The sequence below is a fragment of the Pterocles gutturalis genome, unplaced genomic scaffold (genome assembly GCF_000699245.1).
Source record: "Pterocles gutturalis isolate BGI_N339 unplaced genomic scaffold, ASM69924v1 scaffold44544, whole genome shotgun sequence".
Classification (NCBI taxonomy): Eukaryota; Metazoa; Chordata; class Aves; order Pterocliformes; family Pteroclidae; genus Pterocles; species Pterocles gutturalis.
Genome location: NW_010129814.1, coordinates 34957 through 50724, shown reverse-complemented (window position 1 = coordinate 50724; position 15768 = coordinate 34957). Strand labels below are relative to the sequence as shown.

General features: G+C 39.6%; 2 protein-coding genes across 2 annotated transcripts in view; one reads left to right on the top strand and one right to left on the bottom strand.

Moving 5' to 3' along the window:
* Nucleotides 1-1532: 1532 nt before the first annotated feature.
* L3MBTL3 (l(3)mbt-like 3 (Drosophila)) lies at nt 1533-6014 on the top strand (the record flags this gene model as incomplete). The annotated part of the gene is made up of 3 exons (XM_010080008.1): nt 1533-1733; nt 2739-2801; nt 5281-6014. Coding segments are annotated over 3 exons (408 nt in total), but the record flags the coding sequence as incomplete, so codon positions are not given.
* A 3135-nt stretch (nt 6015-9149) lies between these two features.
* The window catches only part of SAMD3 (sterile alpha motif domain containing 3), a 40375-nt gene continuing 33756 nt past the window's right edge, over nt 9150-15768 (bottom strand). The window contains 5 exon segments of the mRNA XM_010080007.1: nt 9150-9269; nt 9271-9435; nt 9672-9754; nt 11410-11581; nt 11978-12181. Of these exon segments, the coding sequence (XP_010078309.1) occupies nt 9150-9269; nt 9271-9435; nt 9672-9754; nt 11410-11581; nt 11978-12181 (744 nt within the window).

Sequence of the window (15768 nt, the reverse complement as noted above, 5' to 3'; positions counted from 1 at the left end):
AAAAAATCAGGATGAGGATGGATAGGGGATTCAAGGGAACAGTGAGAAAGATGCTATTCTGTAAAAAGGCTTTATATTCAGCATGCTTGTTGCCTTACAAGACTCTTTCCTTTCTCACTGAGACTTTTAGTAGTAGTAAAAGCTCTAAGGAACATTTGAAGAACGACAGTGAAGTGTAAACAGACATTTAAGGAACTCCCAAGAGTAAGAGTATGATGTTAGGAAAAAACTAAGGAGTCTGTGTGAAAATTTGTGGGCTGACAATATGGACTAAATGGCTTAAGAGTTAACTTCTGAATAATGGACATTGATATAAAATAAGGTTAAGTCTTGAAAGTAACAAAAATTTAATCTGGAGGAGCAGTACAAGACAAGCAAATGTAATCACATCCTTTATTGGCCACATTATGTATTCTAGACCAGTCCCACTGTGCTGGCAAAGATCTATAATAGGAATTTGTGCCCTACTTGTTGGGCACAAATGTGTGAAAATATAATAGTAAGGATAAGGAGAACTGTGAATAATAGCAACTTCCCAAAAATGGAAATAGAATGGAGCTGTAATAGAAGTGAGCGATCCAAACAAAAATAGCCCAGGGGTTTGTGAATGATTGCATGAAGCCATGTTAGTATGGAATATTAGGTATCGGTTCTTTGTTGGGCGTTTCATTCAGAAATGAATTCCACATCTTTACTCAGCACCTGGGAAGCGTTCAGGCTGACTTCATAGCAGGCATGTTGCTTTTGCATTTGTAATGAGTCCAAATGAACGTAGATGCAGTTTGACGTCATTCAAAGCATTTTTTTCCTCCAATGCACGTCTGCAACTGCTGCTACTCTGCAGACAGCAGCAGCCACAGCTGCATGTTGCTGAAGCCACCCTCCCATCAGTACGTTTCCTTTGAGGCCAGTGGGATGGGAGATTATTCCCTCCATTATCGATAGGTGAGGTAAGAAGAGAAATTACCGTGCAAAAAAACCCCATAGCATCACAGAGGAGTTAAATGTTATTTTCCAGATAAAACATTCAGTTAAAGTAGGAGCAGGGAATTTGCAGACATTTGTTTTTTCCTCAGAAGAACTGAAAAACATTTTGTTGTGGATGAGGCATAAATGTTGTGTGGGCTGGAATTATACAACTGATTCATTTGGAATTTTGTAGCAGTGCAGTGCTGCTTTTGATGAAGTTGTAACAGCTTAACCCTAGAAGGAAGTTAATTCTTATACTACTGTACCACTATTAAATGTGGGTGATATTTATTGTATCAAAATATTTAAAATTATTTGACCTGTGGTGTGGTATGCCAACAGTTGTGTTGGCATAGAATTGTGTTGTGTTGGAAGAGATTTTTTTCCATGTAAGAAGTTACATTTATATAGAGCCAATTTAATCACAGTCGTAGTAGTGGAAGAGTAGTCATGGTACAGTTCTAATTCTGGTGTAAGGAAAACTATAGCTTGTGTAGGAAGGCCTATATATATCAATAGAAATGAACATGCTGTTACTGTGACTGATCTCATCACTGACTGAGGGATTTAATGCTTGGTTGTTGCTTCCTGTTGTTAAAGATATTGAAGAACCCAACACACAGAGGCTTCTTTCTCAACCAGTTATTGTGTCTTCCAAGCTCCAAATCCCTGGTCTACCCTTGCGCTGGGAACAGCAGAGCAAGCTCCTTCCAAGCGTAGCTGGGATCCCAGCCAGTAAAGTTTCTAAGTGGAGTACAGATGAGGTAGGTTTCCCCTATATCTTCCCTCTCAGTGCCACTGCCCTTGAAGTCTTGATTGATTCAGAGCTTTAAATTAACCCTGTAAATTAACAACAATGTATTAGTATTCAGAGGATTAAAGTCAGCCAGACCTAATGTTGCAGATCCCCAAAAATGCTCGTTCAGCTGCCATCCAGCCCTAGAAGCAGTAAGTATTAATTCATATCTGTGTAGGTAGGTATAGGTGTAGATAAATATATTTGCATAAATATATATTCACTGGGGTTAAAAAGGGAAGGAAAAGTGCTAAACGTATGGCCCAGCATATCAGGTGCTACACTACTAACATCTAGCACCCACATAAACATTTTGGAGGCATGGGTTAGAGGTCAGCATGGACCAAGGAACTATTCTAGTCCATAGTTTGGATGTCGCTCACTGTTTTGGAGGGTGAGAATATAGTGCAGAGAGAAGCAGTGTGGATATGGTCAGGCCATAACACCTGATTTCAGGAATAGAGCCCTGCCACTGTTCAGGTATGTAACAGTGCTTGGACAGACAGGGCCTAGTCCCTGCTTTACTTTCAGAAGTACCTATGACTAAGGTAGTTTTCTGAAGCTGGGGTCTCCTCTAATCAGAGAAAAAAGAAGAGTATGAACTTTGAAAAAGGATTTGCTAATCTCTGTGCTGTAAAGAATAAAGAGGAAGGCAACAACAATTTGTGAGAAGTTATTCACCAAGAGAAGATTCATGGTTCTGGATCTGCATGGATAGAATAACCTGAGTAATTTGAGGGGGCAGTGATATCCCACTCTTAGATATCTAGTGGACAAATGGCAGATTTTGTGAATCCTGTCCTTAAACACCCAGTTGCATGACTCCGTGCACTTGCAGAAAAAGGTGGAACGCCTAATATGAGGCTGTAAAAACAGTAGCTAAAAAACTTAGCTTTAATGATTGTCAACCTTTAAGACTATTTTGAGAAAACACTGGCCTTACTAAATTTTTTGTTGTATACTTTGGTGGCAGGTCTCTGAATTTATACGGAGCTTACCAGGATGTGAAGAACATGGCAAGGTGTTTAAAGATGAGGTGGGTGAATTTTATATCAGAAAGACATAGAGTACAAAGCTTGGTGGAAAGATTAATTTTATGTCATCATTAAAAATACATGTAAAGTAGTAGGATGAAGAGTATGTTTAAAGTCAGATGCAAATGTATGGAAGATGAGGCTAGTTAGCAGGTCATGGAGTGAGTGGGAAGGAAGTCCAGAAGATAAAACTAGCTTAGTGTCAGCCAGGTCTGTCGTGCTTCTCTGGCTTTGTTACTGCAGCTGAAGTTACTTAGAACTGATGGTAGAAGAGGAGGAACTTCATGATTTACTAGTCTCTTAATCTGTTTTGAGGAAATCTACTTATAAGTATGTTATTTTAATTCTGCAGGATATTAATAAGTAAAATAAAGCAGAGCAGTGGTTCAAGACAACCAGCTCTTAAAACTCTTTGCATTTTGTCTGATCACACTTAGTTCTTGATGCTCTTCCTCCTGATACAGACAGTTTACAAATGTGATTTGAGTGTGTGAGTTCTTGATGCTCTTCCTCCTGATACAGTTTACAAATGTGATTTAAGTGTGTGGGAAGTGAGAGGCATCTGAAGTTCAAAGGAGTGTGTACTCACTTTGTGAGCAAGCCAGGCATGCATTTCTGGTATCTGAGAAGATTGTTGTGTCAGAGTTGTCATTAGGAAGTGATAGGGGTTTTAAGTACATTGAGCCTTTATGAGCTACATAGGCTCATTCTTTTCCTCTCAGAGTTTTGTTTCTCCTGTTAATGCTTGGTTTCAAGAAGGCTGTTTGATCACAAATTGCTAAAGTGAATAGTTTAGGTGCTTATCCCAGCCAGACCACCTGAATGAGCAGAGTCTGATACTGTAATATGCCAAGTCAGCCAGCCTTTCAAGTGAAGAATAATTGTGGTATGTAGACTTGAGAAGGCACCTCCTGAGGAAAATACATGCAGATGGCCCTGCTAATCTCCTGCAACAAAAGTTTTCAGGCAGTGCTGTAGATTGTAATGACTATTACAGTTGCATGTCAAAGGACTGACAGGCTGCATCTCTGGACATTTTGCACTTGCTCAGATGTTAGGCATTTTACAGTTGCAGCAGGTATGCAGGCCTAGATCATCTCCTGTGTCACTTAGGGTGTCTCACCAATGTCTTTAGGATCAATAAAAGCTGGCATATTGCTGATCATGTCAGCAGGTGGGAAGTGCCACAGAGATGGATGAATCCTAAACACTTTCATTCTTAGAGGTGTAAGAAAATACTTCTCCTCTTTAGGATTCAGCCTCTCAGGCTTTGTCTGTGAGTAGTAAATTAAACCTCTCCCAGTAAGGCCAACTGGCATGAACTGGCTGGCATCAGTAGGTCTTTTGGTAGGTGGAAGGTGCTGTTTCAAACTTCTGCTGTGGAAATGAACCCTCATCCTGCTTATATTAAGATGTTGTAAAAAGTTGGGCACCCCCACGTTCCCACGCTTGTGGTTCTGAGCACACCCAGACTGACTTTGTGCACAAGATGAGTAGAAAGTAGTTGTGGTAACTGTGTGATGCTGTTCTCGCTGCAATGTTTCTTGACTTACAGTGCTGGGATGTACCTTGCAGGCTTCCTTTGCAGCATATGTGATTCAGAAAGCTTGTCTTCTAGTCTTACAGGAGTTTAATTACACTATTTTTATCTCAAATTAGTATCTCTAAGCCTAAGCAGTGCTCCTGATTTAACCACAGTTGGCTTTTAAGCCTAGCTGTCCTGCTTGTGTTACACTGGAAACTTGATAACAAAGTGACTTGGAGTTTATACAAGAAGTATTGGCCCCAGTGAAGCCCTTGGAACTGAGGGCCGTGTGTTTTTTTGTGATATTTTTGGGCAATTGGCTTATAGCAGAATATTCACCTGTAACATTAATTAAAACAGCAGTACTACAAGGCTGGCAGAAAAAATACTCAGTGTTTTCAAAAGTTGTGTTTGTGTCAAAGAGGCAGTTTTTCGTAGCCTGGCCCCTGTTTACATCTGGGACCAAATTCATTTTAATTTGACACTATCACACTATTGAATGAACAGAAAGGGGTGGCCTGAAGAGGTTTCCAGTTCTTCAGCTGGAAGTGAAGTCTGGAAGCTTTCTTACAAAGCCTTGCATAAAAGGAGTAGCTAAGATGTTAAAAAGTTTTACTTTGCTGCAGTGCAGTTGCATTCTACTTCCTTTACCCATTTCAGTTTTCAATAGCTTTTACCTTATACTGTCAGTACTAAAATAAAAACTGGTTAGCTAAAAATTAGCCAGGCAGTTGTTTTCAAGCAGAAAGAGAATAATCATCCTGTTCTTTTGGAGTAGCTGATCTGTGTAAAAGGTTGAAATCAAAGCTATCCTGAAAGCATTTTAAAGTGTTTTCATTCAGCTTTCCTTTACACTGCCTGAAATTGCTGGGAATTTTCTTTTCATGTTTTCTGCAACATCTGTACTGCTGCACTGTCAGACCTATTAATAGCTCTGTGTGTTTTCTCTTTTAAAGCAAATTGATGGAGAAGCATTTCTGCTAATGACCCAATCGGACATAGTAAAAATAATGAGCATTAAACTAGGACCAGCCCTAAAAATCTTTAATTCCATTCTGATGTTCAAAGCTGCAGAGAAGAACTCACACAATGAACTTTGAAGATAATGGAAAATGTGTACAAGCCGACTTTCTCCCCTGGAGCTCATGTTTTATTCAAAGCACAAAGACTCGCTTTGTTGAGTAAGGACTCTCAGAAAAGAAGAAACTTATGTTCAGCACTGGTGGACTATTTATATTCTCCTAGAGCCAGTACACATCTGAATCCTTCTGGGAAGTGTTCAAGCTTTTGAGAAGGTACTGTGTAACAGCCGAGTTAGCTAGTCTTATGTACCAAACTAATGGCGCTAATTCTCCATGGATGGTTGGGATCTCTGACTTTCTCTGGACATCAAGAAACCGTCATTAATTATTTATGCTGTATTATATAAGGGAACCATAATATTTTCTAAGGATTCTTCAATTATACTTCATGTACCCATTTTACTTTTCAGAAGCGTTTGCTTCATACTATCAAAATTAAAACTGATTAGCCAAAACTTAGGCTACAGGTAGCCAGATGAGACTGTTATGGCTAATACGTATTTGTGCCATAGTTTAAAAATGAAACACTTAATGTTACATATGTGACACTTTATGCTATAGCACATAACTTTACAGATTATAAAACTGTCTGTTTGCTTGTAACAAAACAAAACAAACTTTGTTGGGGTTGAAATTATAATGCTTTTTTGATAACTGAATGTTTTTACTTTTGCACGATGACAAAAATGTTATGTGAGTTTTTCCACCAGCATCTTTAATGTATTTTACCAAAAGATCAGTATAGAGAAGGCTGCAACTGAAAAATAAAAGTTTGACTTCATAGACAACTTTTTGTTTATGCTGCACAATAGAGTCCCAACCATGGGAGCCTGCTACAGTCCTTCTGCACATGAAGGAAAATACATGTATTTTGAGGTAAGGATATTAGCAAAAAAGAAAATATATGCATTCATGTCTGCACGTGCTAGTCTCCAGTATACTTACCACAACAGTGGAGAAAAACAGTGTGCTACAGCTAGGACTGCTACTCTGGCTTCATATTCAGCATAGGTTTGTTTTCCCAGTGGTGGGAGAATTATTTCACCCACCACTTCCTAGTTCGAAAGTCCAAATTATAAATGAATAAAGTATAGGGGGAAAGACAAAGCACAGAGGGAAAGGATACTTCATCGCATATGGTCCATTGGCACATCCTAGCTGTAAAATGCATGAGTTTCACCAGGTCAGCAGCAAGGCTGCAGGTGCCACCAGCAGGTACTTGGGTGAGGCAACCTTCTTTCTTGGAGGATTGTTATAACGATTTGTAAGGGAAAGTTGTTATGCTTGGTATATATATATGTAAGATATAAACAAGATGCACTTTAAATGGAAGAAAGCCTAGCTACCTGTATACTGAGGACTGTTGCAGAATGTTACTTTTGCAAGAAGACAGAGAAGAGTTGGATCACGATTTTTGGCATCCTTCTTCTTAGTGCTGCGGTGGGCAGTTGCTCAGCCTTTAGAGCTCAGAACAAACAGAGCATTTCCATTGCACAGAGCTGGGAGAATTTTACATCTTCCCACAGATTTTGCTAGGCTGTTCTTTGGCTCGAGTTCCTTAAGATTTCAAGAACTCTCTGTGCCCCTTCCAGATCATGTGGGTGACTGGTACCTGCCATAATATGAGGTGAAACAGGGTCAGTATGAAGTAAGTTGCATTGCTTTGTTAATTTCCTTCCATAACATTGCATAAGTAATATTTTTACATTTTTGTTCAATGTTTGTACATTCAGATTGCACTCTTATTGTACTACAATACAAATAAAACCTGAACTGGAGCCATCTGTTACATTTGTGTGTGCCCAGGATTCTCAGATGAACACAACTGTTCCTGAGGGTGGTGGGGAATAATTCCTTAATGTGGCCATGAGTTCAAAAGAGCAACTTAGCTACTGCTCTCTGCCCACTCATAAAACACTTACTCCGAAGGCTCATAGGCCACTTGCTGTCACAATCAGAATCCCATTTATGGACCTGGATTTTGTCACTGGCAGCAGATGAAGTTGCCCATGCAGATCAGTAAAATGTCACATTCTTCTGTTTTCTTTCCTTCTGTCCTTCCATGTAGTTTATTTCCCCTTACCCTCCATGTCTCTCTTGTGTGCCAGCTCTGTACCCTGCAGTGAGAACCAAGAGATTTGCTGCTCAAGAGATAACTTGGAACTCCCTGATTAGCAGCTCCCTGATTTTTTTTATATACCTACTTACAAAGTACTCTGGTTTAAGAAATTGGTTTGAATTAATACTGTTTACAAAATGTAGAATAAACCTCACTGAAATGATACAGAGCCCAACTTTTTACTTATACAGCTATCACAACAGTGGGGACGTGCATAATCCTCACTTTTGTAACACATGCAATGAGATAAGCAGGGTGTAGCCACCTCTGTTATGAAAACTACTCGGAAACTAAAAACACTCAGGATACCCACTGTATCTTTAAAACATTAGTTGGCATTGTTCTGTAGGTTGTGTTGGAGGTAGCCCAGCTATCACACAAATAAAGGTTGTCCCCTGATTTCCATGGGAGCCATGTGAAAAATCCTAAGACTTCAGCAAGAGAGTCTGGCCATTAAATGCAGTGATCTCCCCTCATACTGCAGGGTCTCACAGTGCAATCTCTGCGTTGGAGTCACCCCTCACAGCCAGGCTTTAACAAAACTTCTGTGGTCTTCCAAGCTGGGTGTTTGAGTGTGTGAAGAATTGTGGTGACCACAAATGCTGCTTTGCCTACATGGACATTTTTAGAACTGGTGGGAGATTGATCTCAGTAAAATACAGTGATTTAATAAAAAGCAATTTTAATTTCTAAGTAATACAATTGGTCGTGGTTGCTGGTTGCTGCTATTGTCCATTACTGGGCGCTTGTCTGAAGCCATGCACTGTCAGGCAGTAACTCCTGGGATTTCCAGATGTGCAGAAGTTAAGAGGAGCATGTTAGGGAGAAGAGGAGGCCATGGAAGAAGAGGAGAGGGCCTCCACTCTGTGTGGGCAGATAGGAGAGTCACTATGTGAAGGCGGACAGTTTGTTATGGGGAACAAATTCAGAACGAAAATGAGGAGTTCTCTGCCTGGTGCCATAGCTGTGGTTACAAACGTAGATGGCAGCATCCCAGATAAGTCATTTGTGCTACTTTGAGAACTCATCTCAGAATCTCTATTTAGCAAATTCAGGATTAATGTTAAAAAAAAAATGTTTCATGCACAGACAAAATAGTGAAAACTCATAATCCTGCAAATTAAAAAAAATCAGGCCCACCCTTTTAAAACACAAAAATTATTATAGTAGGCTTTCAGTGATGATAATATAATGAAATGATGGTAACAAGTAAATCTTTAATCTGTGCCACTTCAAAACATTAACTGTATTAGCAGATGAAGTAGCAAAGTACTCACATTAGCTCACAAGTGTGTTTTTTAAATTCTGATAGTCAAAATATTATCTGAATTTGTCAAATTATCCATATGGAAACATAATACACAACACATGCAGTAATTTAGAAAATTTTATTATCTAATGCCTCTAGACTGCTCTAGAATTTCCATTTAAAATAATGAAAATCCTTGGGTTTTAAATGTTTTTTAAAAGTAGCCAGTACAATAAAAAAGGGCATTATTAAACATAACTGTTAAAAATATACATACGCTTTCACCAGGAAGAATGGCACTGATTTATCTTCACAACAAAGGGATATATTTTGACAAAATGTCAAATGTTTCCAAGAGGAGTGTTGTGTACAATGTCAGATACTGTGAGACTCGGGGGCCTTCAGCCCTCCCTTTACCTGGGTGGGCAGGGATGCTGGGCTCCTCACCTCAAAGACCAGGGATTCCAGGAAGCTGAGCGTCCTGTGGATTCTCTTTTGGGCATGGGATATTGAACACGTGAAATGCAGCCACCAGTGCAGCCAAGGCCATGGCACAGTCATCAAGCTGGGCTAGCTCTTCTCTTTCTATGTACAGTGCAAACTCTCATGAATTCACATTGAAAGGATTTTTTACTTCCAACACTGGTGTTGCTGCCTTCACCTAAATTAAAAAAAAAAAAAAGGATATTTCAAATTATGTCACAGCATCACTTTGTTGAACAGATCAGAAAAGTAAGCTTAATAACACTGCTTTGAATTTAGCTAGTATCTCTATGAATATTTGTCTTCTACCCAAAAGGCAGGCTAATGTCATCCTTTTCCAGGAACTAAGCTGAGCTACCAAAAGGCCAGGTGATGTGCCCAGGCATCTGAGACTGCTGGTGCTCTGTCTCCTACCTCCTCGTTCACTGCAGGAAACAGGCTGGAATTGTCTCCAAAGACATCTGGCAGGACTAAGCATGCAGCAGTCATTTTCATATCTGTTAAAGGCAAGGAATTCTACTAAATTACAAATGAAAATGTTCTGCCACTTCACCATCATCCTAGAAAAGCAGATTGCAGCTTATGAAACAGTTAAAAGCTCATCAGTGGAACTGTTGTTCAGTCTGTTTCAAAGGGCAGTTTGTGCCACAGTGAAGGTTTAGTGCCTCAGCTGGCAAGGGGCAGTAGTACTAAAATTATTCATGACACTCTGCTACTCAATATTACAATTGAATTTCTCACAAGTAGGCCTTGGGGTTGCTTCTGGTGGAGTTTGTGAACTGAGTAGCTCACCTGCCCCTACTGCCTGTCCCCAAACTCCTCTCTCCCCGGTAAATCAGATGTGTCTGGGGAGTCCTGTTGCCAGAGGACTCCACTTTGAAGGCTGCGGTACAAGCTGATGCTGCAGTACCTCCTGGGATGTGGTACCTGCTTCCCCTCTGGTTCAGCTATTAATGACTGTAACATCTTTTCTGCAGGTCAGGCTTCTGGTGTCCTGTGTTTTGTTGAACCTATATTGTCAGGCATCTAGGTGCCAGGTCAAGTTGTTTGTAAGAAAAAACAGGAAAGTAAAGGCCTTGGGACTTTGCTGAAGTGTGAGTTAAAACTTTTGTGGGCATATTGTATAAGAAAATGGGAAATTACTTGCAACGTCTGTAGCTTTCTAAGGCCAAAAGTATGAGTAGAATGTCCTTAAAGGCTTTCTGGATTAGGCTGTTTGTTGACACTTTTTAATCTATCATGAGCTATTGAGTATTAAAGGAAGAAAACTCCACTGTTTTAACCTAGTCATCTTGCTTCTTTAAGAAGTAGCCTGGCAATAAAGGGAGTGAAACTGCTATAGGAAACACATGTGTTCATAGTGTGTCACCTTTGACTTGACATCCTGCCGTTATGCCTGTTTGACAGAAAATGACAGTCTGAGGAGCACTTCTTACAGAGCTAAGCTCAGGCATAGGAAGCATAATGATTCTGAGTAACTCCTTCAATGTTTTGTCCCCACAGAATGGCACTCCCCAGACTTCTTGGACTGAAAGAAGTTGAGTGGCAGCAGGTGCTTGCTCCCTTGAGTCAAGCACATCAAGGTACATGGACCGTTTTGCATGACTGTGGTACCTGCTCTCCAGAGGCACCAGTTTGTGCACTTACTCCTGAAGGGTGTCTCTGCAGAGACAAGGTACTTGAAATACAGGTAGGGGTAACTACTACTCCCATTATTTCACTGAGATGAAGACTACAACCATAGAAACAGTACTGCTCTTTCTAATGGAAATTGCCTGTTTTATGGGACTACTTCTCTTTCTAAAACAGAAAATTAGTTTTCTGCATGTTTAGAAAATAACAAGCACACTTTTACATATGTAGAAATACATAATTCTGCTCATCTAGCAATACTTATTTTGAGGCAGTTACTACCTTTATCAAATCTGCACTCTTTTTCAATAGGAAAAAAAAATAGTTTAAGTACCTGACAATTTTCCTAGTAATTTATTAGCTTTTATTCTTAATGCTTACCCATCACTGTATATTTTTCAAGCAACTGTGACATTTTTAAAATGTTTTTGGTAAAGTTGGAGCTAGTTTAGTTGCATAAGTAAGAACAGTTAGCTACAACAAAATTCTGATATTCAGAGCATAAAAGATTTGTACTGACATTTCAGAATGTCTTCCTCTGAGTACCTTTTCAGATTTTCTTGCAGCATAATGTTAACTGGATTATTCCTCAACACATACAAAGATAATATGTTTTCTGAATAAATCTCCAAAATCTCAACTGTTTTCTTATAAATGTCCAATTGTGTAAGAAGCTGTAACTCCCTGAAAATCTAAAAGAAAAAGAAAAAGAAAAATTTGGTATAATTGCAATCTTCAAAATCAAAACTGAAAACAACACAAGGTGCACACTTTGAAGACAATATAAGACTAACTCAGTAAAATAAGATTATATACTAAAGGGGGTGGTTTCATTTCTTTTCAAAGCAAGGAAAAAATACATCAAGTAGCACCAAAATACTTCAGAAAACCCATTGGTGTTGTATGTGGCATAGTTAACACAGGACTGGTGAATCTTTTAAAGTGGAGTTAGCAGCAAAAATATGAGTTAGATTAAAGAGAAAAATGTTGATGGATACTTCACTGGAAAAGTCCACTAAAATATGTGCCTACAGTTGTATCACTTCTGTGACATAGAATTCAATGTCTATTAAAAATAGCTTTGTTACCTGATAAGGGCATCTTAAGAAAGGAAATAGTATAAGAATGTCTTTTAAAGGTGCCTTATCACTGATCATCTTCCTCCGTATTTGTATTGTCACTTTCATTCTGTTATCTACTTCTTTCCAGTTCCTCTGAGTTTTCATATATTCTTGCTTAAGCCAATTAATGTATACATCCATTGCACTGCCTTCAAGACGAACAGGTTCTTTCTATCAAGAAATGAAGGGCAGAATTAAACAAGTCAGCTGTCCTTTCTGATATCTGATGTGGTTTGTATGATTTGAGCATAGTCAAAGTGTAGTCAAGCTCAGCAGAAAGTACCTGTAGTTTGGTTTCAGTACCAGCTCTGTGAACCCACCCCCATATTCTAGTAGTTATATTAAGATCTGTTTTCACATAATACTATAGCTACCAGCGAAGTCTCACAAGCTCAAATTACATATTTGAGGATATTAATGAAATTCCTATGTCTGTGTCTGGTTTGCCTAATTATGGTTTATTGGAAATTGGTAGGCATTTCTAAGGATTACTCAGTGTTAGCAATATTAGCTCTGTATTACCAATAGAAAGAGTAATGCTTTTTACTCATACAGGTCCTAAAATCAGGACAACTAATTTCCACATTTATGCAACTAAAATATTTACCCCCAAGGACACCAGCTGAACTAGGAAAATTCTTAATGGAAAGGATTATTTGAGCAGTTTGACTGTTAGTGTTTTCAAAAAGTTATTTTGTACTTGAAGGTAGTTAATCTTCCTCAATATTATTATTATTATTGTCACTGCTGTAATTCCAAACCCAGTAATTACTAAGAAGAGGACTGGCTACCCAAAGCAGCACATCAGTGGCAATAGCCTGGGGCTGTTTAGTTTCTATCAGAGGACACACTGAATTTGCTCATTGAAACAAGCTGAGATGACATACAGATGCACTGTTAGTAAAATTACCACTCTCAGGCTGCATTTACCCTGGTTTTTCCCATACGTATTGTCACTGATGCCACTGCTGTCTGTGTCAGTGGTGGTCCGTGGGTCAACGCCAGAGTGAGCTGAGACACTTCATCCTGTTCCCCAGAACATTTAAGATACAGAGCTGTGAAACATGCAGCATCCAAAACTGCTTTGCAGTGCTCTGTATGTGCAATAAACTTTCCAGTTTAATTAACATCCTTTTTTAAATTGTGCATGTGGTATTCCAAGAATGCTTGCACAAGGTACACAATTAAAAAACTGTCTCACTCCTACTACATATCTGTGGATTTCAATAGCCATTGGGATCACAGAAGAAAATCGGCCCTGCATCCAGGACAGTTACCTACCATGACCCCTGCAGGTGCTCCCCTAGCCCTCACTAGGATGCTGTATTAGCACAGTCTGCTCGCTTTCCAGTAGAGGATTTTAGTCTTAATTGCATTACAACAGTAATGTTTGTTTGTGACTAGCTTGAGTAGGCGTTCATGGCCTCTTCCTCACTGCACAGAGACAGAGGTGGTGGGTCAGACCATTTAGTACAATACACTCCTCTACCAGGCTGAGAGGGGTGCTGGGGAAAAGTATAAAGTAAGGAAGAGTGTGTAGTGGTACTTGCCCTGAATTGTGTCAAGACTCCACTGAACTGGAGTTAGTGGACTCTCACGGGTTATGTCTTTAATAGCCTTCAGTTGATTTTTTCCTTCCATTATTTCTCCCAGTCACTTTTCCAACTCTCATAAAATTGTACCTTCCACAACATCCTGCATTAAGTTCAGCAGTTTAACTATGCACTGTCAGAAGAAATGCCTTCTTTTGTTTTTCTCCTGCTGCTTCTGCCTTCTAATTATCGTATTGGATTCAAAACCTACTCACCATCTCCTTTCTGCTGTAGTTTTATAGATACATCACACGCTGTCCTCAGCCACCTCTTTTCTAGCCAAGTCTGTTCTAAGCTATTTAAACATTCCACATATAAAAACTGGGCCATACTTTCAATTATCCTTGTTATTGTCTTTGCATGTTTTCTAGTTTCACGGCAGCCTTTATGAAACAGGCACAGTCAAACTTCAAATACTAGTTGAGATACTGGAACACCACAGGTGCATACAGTGGAATAATGTTGCTTTCTTAAATAATTCTGAGCATTCAATATACTTTTTTGGCCTGCTGCTTAGAATTGTGACAAATTTTCTTTGGCATGATATAAAAATATAATTTGTGAATGTTTATAATAAGCTCAGAGCCCATTACTGTAAATGTTATTAGGACTGGGTTTTCTCCTTGTGCCTTATTTTACATCTGTCACTGTTTAATTCTATCTGCTGGTTTTTTTGTCCTATCATGCAGTAGCATGGGCTCCTTCTGCAATTCATCAGTCAGTCTTTGTCTTTAGTACCCTTAGAAGCATCACCAAATGTGGTCAGCCAACTATTCTCCTTTCTCCACATCGTTTAGTAGTGTATTGAACTGCATAAACTAAGCATTAATAATCTCTTCCACTGTAAAAACCAACTATTTCTGCCTAGCTTCCTTTGTTCTATCTTTTGACTCTTTATCCATGCAAGGACCTTCCTGCTTATCCCCTCAGATTATATCCCCTAAGAGCCTTTGAAAGGCATGTGGTGAAATCTCTTCTGAAGCTAACTAAACTATATCAGCTGGATTTCCCATGTCCTCAGGGTTTTTGAATACTTCAAAGAACTAATGAATTTATGAAGAATTACTTCTGTTTACAGAAACTTCGTTGATTCCTTCCCAAATGTGTTCGTCTCTAGGGCCTGCATTGCAGTTCTTGCCAATTTGGCCAGTAAAGACAGCAGGTTTCTTGGTCAGTGTGTTCCTTGGCTCTCTCCTGAAACTCTAGAAACTGGCATCGCATTAGCTACCTCCAATTTTCTAGTATCACGTTTCATGAGAGAAACTGCACATCACAATTAGAAAATTACCTGTTTTATCTTTGGACACATCTGAAAACTTTGCACAAATACTTGGTCGTGGGAATGTGTTACAGCTCATTTTAGTGTGTTAGTCTGTAACCACTTTACTGACGTGCCAATCTGAGACAGATGCCCTGACACTGCCTATGAAGAATGGTTCCAGTAATGTGATCACCTGAACTTCTCTTCTGAGAATCTTTGCAAAGTCTTTCTAGTTTTTCTGGTGTGGCTTTACATGCTGCAAGCCCTCCTGCACCTAGAGAGCGCACCCTGACCACTCCTGTCCCTTAGCAGCGTCAGGCTTCCTGATTCTCATCTGGTTGAAAAAGCCTTTATAACCAGTGCAGAAAAGGCAGAAAACCACAAAATCAGTTCTGTGTAAATCTCCAGCAGATCACTCACAGTCATCAGAGTCCTATTTTGCTGCTGGCAGGTCACCTCTGCAAGCTCCCTGCATCAGTGTTTGGTATTTTCTGGTATCTAATTTATATTGGTTACTGACTGTGAATACAGGTCTAGTATTCACACATCCCCAAGCGGGCCTTAGCCTGCTAACTTGGGTTAAGTTGGACGGACTGTCTCTTGCTTCAGCGTGACCACTGCACAAAACCAAAGGTTGGTTCATTCTTGTCAGTGTCAAGACGCTTGTGCTTTGTCACACATGCACACACACACAAACTTGGACAGTTGTTTGGGATTTTTTAAGTTATGTTTATGTTATTTACTCTGGGGAAGAGCTAGTGTGAAGGTTCTGACTCCAAACAGCTCTGTTACTGCTGGCTTCTGTGGGTCTGTTTCCAAGCCACCTGCCCGTAGAGCAGGAGCTTCTTCAGCCACCTTTGGAGCATAGCAGCTCATTTTCAGAGGGGCCATCACCTTCAGCGACT